Here is a 6,217-nt window from a genome sequence, read left to right as displayed (position 1 = left end):
GTAAAGCTAGGGCTGGGGAGATGGCTCAGTAGAATAAGTGCTTCCCTGGCAAGCGCAAGGGCCTGAGTTCAATCCCTGCTTCTACCAAAAAAATCAAAAAAATCAAAAATCAAAAATAAAAAAATAAAAAGTATAGCCATATTAATATGCTGAGCTGTAAAAGGCTCAAGTCAACAACTTCTGACACTGCTAATTCTATGGATAACTCACTAGTATTATGGACTACTGGACTATATTGGATTATTTTGCTGAATTCACATACCTAGAATATTTAAATGACAATGGAATACCCATCTCTGGCAAAACCAAACAAAAAGAAGGGGATACAAATGAAGGACCATTTTGTATCTGTATATAAAAAATAGTTAAGATAGATATACAGCTACTTTCTTTTAATGAGAAGAAATATTTGTACTAATAGTGTTTGGACAGGATATCATGTCTGTGTCTTGTACTATGAATAACCACTGCAAAGACAACAATATGCAATATATTAGTTATTGAAACTGTCCTACTAATTGGTTTTGAAACTGTGTTACTGCTATTTGTTCCTCAATAAAATTAATTTAAAAAATTGGAAAGATACGTTGATATTTTCTCCACATTTATACATTTCTGTAGATCTGTTATTTCCATCAAATTCTAGCACTTGTTGTTTCTTCTGTCCTTAACTTATATGAAGCATATATTGACATTTATATTGAATTCTCTTGAGTCAAACTCCATTTTCTAGATCTTAGAAACTAAAGTATGATGCAGCAATAGCTCAGTGGTTATATTTAAATTAAACTTTAAATGCTTTAAAGTTATAAATATAGTAAAGCTTATAAGATAAAATATGTATATGAAATAATTAGGTCTCTATCTCGAATTTTACTTCCTAGGAGTTAATATTCCTAACAGTTTGTTATGCATTCTTTTCAGCATTTCATTACCTAAAGAGAAATCCTAATAAATACCCATCTTTTTCTTTGTTATTTTATTTTATTTTACTTCAGCTTTGTATTCTAATGTGAGCTTAACTACATGTTTCTGTAATTTGTTGAACTGAAAAGTTGTCGTAGACATATTTATTAATGCTTTAGGAGAACAATGCAGATAAAGAGCAACACTTCTATTATGTTCCTTTGGAGAAATTTTCTGAAACTATTAAATTTAGTGAGAAAATATAAAAGAATTAACATACTGTGTTTTAGGCAGCATTAGTGAATCTAAATATTACTTCCACAAAGACTCTAAAATGTAGTTCTAAGATCATTCCTTTTTTTTTTTTAATAAATATATGCTAAAGTCGTTTTGTATGTCACTCTGTGTCTCTGAAAGCCCCCGAGGAGTTCCACGCATAGGTAAAAATTATGTTAAGGTCTGTCTTCTCAGTCCTAGCCTGATGTGCTGTGGCTTATAAAAGTCTCAGAGAAACAATACTGTGTTTTAGGCATGCAAAGGCGGAGACGCCTGGGCAGCTCTGCTGATCCATTCAGCCGTCCCTTAGTAGAGCAGAGTTAGCAGCGTCCTAGACCCTCCAGGGGGTGTTAAACAGCACTTCTAATTACCTCCTTAAATATTTGTACTGACATAATAGAACGCAGATGTGGCTACTTGGCAAAATGTGCGTTTTGTTTGTAATGCATTATGAAATTAAATCTAGCCAGATGTACCCCAAACACACAAGAACGAGGTGGTTTTGCTTTCTTCTTATATCTTCTGGGCTTACATTATCTTTCCATAACCCGAGGTCTGTAACAAGGAAGGAAACACCAAGTGCAATTTAGATGATCTGGTCATTTAGGACCCTGCCGAAACGCTGGCTTTCTGCAAGCTTCAACTTTTATTACTCGGCTTCACGTAGAATGAAGTAAAGATGGTGGGTGGTTTTTGCAGAAGAAATCTTATTTGAAAATTTTCTAATGACCGATATGGGCTGGTCTCCTAATTATTAAAACTGGAATTTAAATGAAGCACACAATCATAATGATCAGTGTTATTATATAATTAGTACAAATGATGTTTAAACAGTTTTTGAAAATATTTCAGTTCATTTTAGTCCCTCATACTAATGTTAGAAATAATGACATTAGGAATGACAGTAGTTTGGAAGTCCTGTGTTGCAGTAATTGCCATACCTAAATGTAGAACATGTTTTTGGTTTGTTTCTAATATATTATGAGCAGATGATTAATACTTGGCATTCCATTTATTCTTCGCACTGATTTTCAACCTTCTTTTCCTCTTTGGTAAATTAACATACATCTAGAGGAGCTTTACTTTTTTTATCTCCTCAAACATTCCTGCAGGAACTACCCTAATAACTGGTGAGCTTCATGGTCTCAGACTTCCTGTGCAGATCACAGCCTCTACTTCTGGGCTTTCAGAACCACATCTGTGCCTCACTCCCAACACACACCATCTTCCCTAATTTGTACTGTTGGACACAGGTTCTGCTAACCTTCAACAAGGTTTTTTTTTTTTTTTTTTCTTCCTACTCTTTCAACTTCTTAAGCAGTCCTCACCTGTTTTCCACGCCTTTAGTGAAGTAAGGGGCTTGCTTGTAGTTATGGAGTCCTGTTAGATCCAGGACAAATCTATCTTAACTTTTCTGCTAGTTACATGATGTAATTCTTCATTACTCAATTTTCTTATTTCTAAAAGATAGCTCTATAAGGTTACTGGGATGTTTTTGGAAGTAAAATCACACTGCCCTTGGCAGATGGCACTTGATAAATTTTGAGTAGTCACGGACAAATGATCCATAGTCTTTAAGTAAATATATTTTTAGAATTAAGAATTGTATGGGTTTATAAGTGTAAGAGTATGCTCTATACATCACTTATTTTTTCAACATGATGTGACTCAGCACTCTTTAACAAATTGATGACTCTCCAAGCCAATAATTTCCTGTGAATTTTTATGAAGAAATGTTAGCCTTTTATCATTTCAGGACAGGTAGTGCTATCAAATGATATATGAAACAATTCATGATTAAGGCTTTTGAGTGTCAGAACTGTAGATAGAAGGTTGGAGATCTAGCAAATAAGAAGGGATTTTTCATTTTGTCATTGGAGGCTGCAATTTATCCTCTTCTTTGGACACTCTGGCTGTTTCCTCAATTTCTTGCATAGGAGGCCACAGACTTACTTCCGGTTCCCGCGCTCGAGCTCCTCCAGTCCCTCAACTGGAGGTGGAACACTGATGGGCTTTGAGCAGGCTCTTTATCTCGCCTAGCTGTGAACTGTATACACTAGCGGCTGGAGAGCAAAGGGCAGAAATGTTTAGTTTTTATTTCTTTCTCTCAGAAGGAAGCTTGTTTTTCATGTTTTGACTTCAAAGATGTTTTAGCAGGATTTGTGGATAAATTAACATCCTTGCAATTTTACTTTTTTTTGTTTTCTGTAAATATGTATGAGTTTCTAAAGAAATATAATTATCTTATTGACTGGTGAATGTTGCCTTTTTCTTTTACAAATGAAGATCTCTACATATTTTAGTCTGCTTTTTCCTATTATTATTGAAGTGGGGCACTTGTCAATAATTATTGATTTGTTATGAGAATAAAAATTGTAATGTAATCAGTCTATTAATACATAATTATTAACCAGAATTGATTCTAGCATGTGTGTTTCTTTCAGTGCCCTTCTGCAACCAAAGCAACATTTGGGGTCCATCTTAAAATAGTAGGAGACTGGACAGGTATGTAATACATAAAATTTTAACATCCATGTTTTGAAAGAAATAGGCAGAACAGGAATTTGTATGTGTTTGGACAATGACACTGCTACATTTGTGGAGATCTGTGTGTGCTCTAAAATGTTATTTTTTTTCTTTCCCTGTACAGTTTTGACATCTAAGTTTTTCTTGTAAGATGCATTTTTGGAATCAGAATACCTTGGATATTAGTAATTACTGACAATGTATTATTTAATGTGTTTACAAATTGCAGGTTTCTCCCTGCTTGTCATATGTACTGGCAATACTGGGACCGCTGAGAAGAATTTCTTTAAGAACATTTAAAAATTCATGGGTGAGGGCTGGCCAAATAGCTCAGAAGATTAAAGTGCCTGCAAGCAGGCTCAGGGACTGGGGGTTCCATCCCTGGGCCTGCCATGCTGGCCCCGCCCCTGAGGCACGCTGAAGTGGCAATTGAGACTGGGCGTGCTTGTGCATGCCTGTAATCCCAGCCCCAGCTCTTGGGAGGCTGTAAACAGGAGAATCACTACGAGTTTGATCTAGCAGTGAGTCCCTGTAGATCCTTCCCTAAAATACAAAAGTAAAATTCACAGGTGGCTGGACTCCTGTAGTCAACACTTGAGATGAGATTGTACTCTGCTTGCAGCTTGGGAATGACCTTTGGTGTGCTGTATTTGTACAGAGGGGGACTGCTGCATACTTGGGAGCCTGGTCACTTTCACAGCAGGGCTATTTGGTGATACTTCAGTCATCTGTTCATGAAATACACTGCATTATCTGAAAAATGTTGTATATTGAGTTCTGAGTAAAAGTTAAATATAAAATAAAATAAATATTTTTTTCTTTTTTTGCGGAACCGAGGATTGAACTCAGTCCCTTGCGCTTGCCAGGGAAGCACTTACTGCACTGAGCCATCTCCCTGGCCCCTTAAAATAAATATTATTATAAATAAAATATTATTCATTCTTATCATGCCTTGACCCACTACAGTGGCTGATAGTCAGTAAACATTGGATGTTTGGTTGGTTGCTTAGGTTATTGGAAGAAATAAAAGTATTTAAATACTTTTGGTAATTAAGTGCTAAACAAGGAATTGCCTTATAAAATCTACAGGCATTCAGAAAAAAAGTGTAGTTAGACCCTCGCAAGTAGCTTTACACAGAAGATAGGGTATAAGCTGAACCTTAGCAATCAGGAAAATGAAGAAAGATACAGGCAAGAAAATGAAATTCAGGATTGTCAACTATCAGTGAAAGCAACGAATAACCATATTTGTGAAGACTGTGACAACGCATCTATTGTAAAATTTTTTTTAAAAAGCAAAGTCAAACCAATAGTCAACAAAAGCAAAGGTACTGTTCTGGCAAGTAATATACAAAAGTCATTTAGGGTCATTCTAGTGAAGTTTACGATTGTATCCACAAGATGTATGAATAGCCTGGATTATCCATGGGGTATTCGAAGTATTTGAAGCACTGTGAGGAAAACGTTATTAGCAAGTTCCTAAAGTAGTGAGATGGGTTAGAATCAAGGAAGACTTGCAGGTTATTGATGGCACATAGTCAGAAAGGGAAGCAGTCGGAAGTTGGAAGGAGTACATTTGTGAGCACAAGTTAAGAAGTTAACATTGGCACAAAGATCTAATTGATCTAAAAATTAGAGAAGGGTGAAAGGGTAAGTGTTGTGGTTTGAGTCTAGTTGTCTCCCCAAAGCCTCATGCAATCATGGGGGGGGCCTTCTGGAGTTTGTGATAGATTATTGTGGGTGTGGGTGCAGCACCTGCCCTGTTGCAGGTAGTTTGCATTACAGTGGTAGGAGGGGAGAGGGGCTGGCTAGCTGCCTGAGCTAGTGTTCCTCCCTTTTGCTCTCTTGCTCTTTGCCACTGCCCTGAGAGTTTGCCCTCTGCCATGTGTCGCTCTGCCTTGGAGCCAGCTGAGTGTGGGCTGAAACCTCCAGTAACTGTGAGCTAAATAACCCTTTCCTAAACCTTTCCTTCCTTCATTTGGAGTGTCAAGTATTTGTCCCAGCAATGAGAGGAGAGTAACTGAGACAGTAAGTAATAAAGAAGTAGTATTTGGGGATGAGAAGAAAGCTCGTTGCTATAAGAAAATCATATCATACACTAGAAGAATAATAATGTGCATAGAACTCTCAATATTTAGCTGGGTATGGCACTGTACACCTGTAAGTCCAACACAGAGGTGAAGAAGACAGATGTGAGGTCCAGGCCAGCCTAGGCTGCAGAGCAAGAACCTTTCTCAGAATAAAATTTTTAATAGTAAAAAGTGTCTACATTGAAATCCCTATCAAACTACCAACAACATGCTTCACAGACCTAGAGAAATCATTCCTAAAATTTATTTCAAACCAGAAAAGACCTAAAATAGCAAAGACAATCCTGGACAATAAAGACAAGGCAGGAGGCATTACAATTCCTGACTTGAAATTATATTACAAGGCTACTGTGATAAAATCAGCATGGTACTGGCATCAAAATAGACCTGAGGATCAATGGAATAGATTAGAACATGCT

The 6,217-nt window shown here is 36.7% G+C and overlaps 1 protein-coding gene across 3 annotated transcripts in view; it reads left to right on the top strand.

Annotated features, from left to right (window-relative positions):
* The window catches only part of Nox4 (NADPH oxidase 4), a 157,105-nt gene that overhangs the window by 92,656 nt on the left and 58,232 nt on the right, over positions 1–6,217 (top strand). For all 3 annotated transcript variants that reach the window (XM_023707702.1, XM_023707701.1, XM_004647436.2), the window contains one exon: positions 3,627–3,687. In XM_023707702.1, the coding sequence (XP_023563470.1) occupies positions 3,627–3,687 (61 nt within the window). The remainder of the gene's footprint in view (positions 1–3,626; positions 3,688–6,217) is intronic.

The sequence above is a fragment of the Octodon degus genome, unplaced genomic scaffold, assembly GCF_000260255.1.
Source record: "Octodon degus isolate 3935 unplaced genomic scaffold, OctDeg1.0 scaffold00306, whole genome shotgun sequence".
Lineage (NCBI taxonomy): Eukaryota > Metazoa > Chordata > Mammalia > Rodentia > Octodontidae > Octodon > Octodon degus.
Note: the sequence above shows the minus strand (reverse complement) of the source record. Positions and strands in the feature narration are given on the sequence as shown.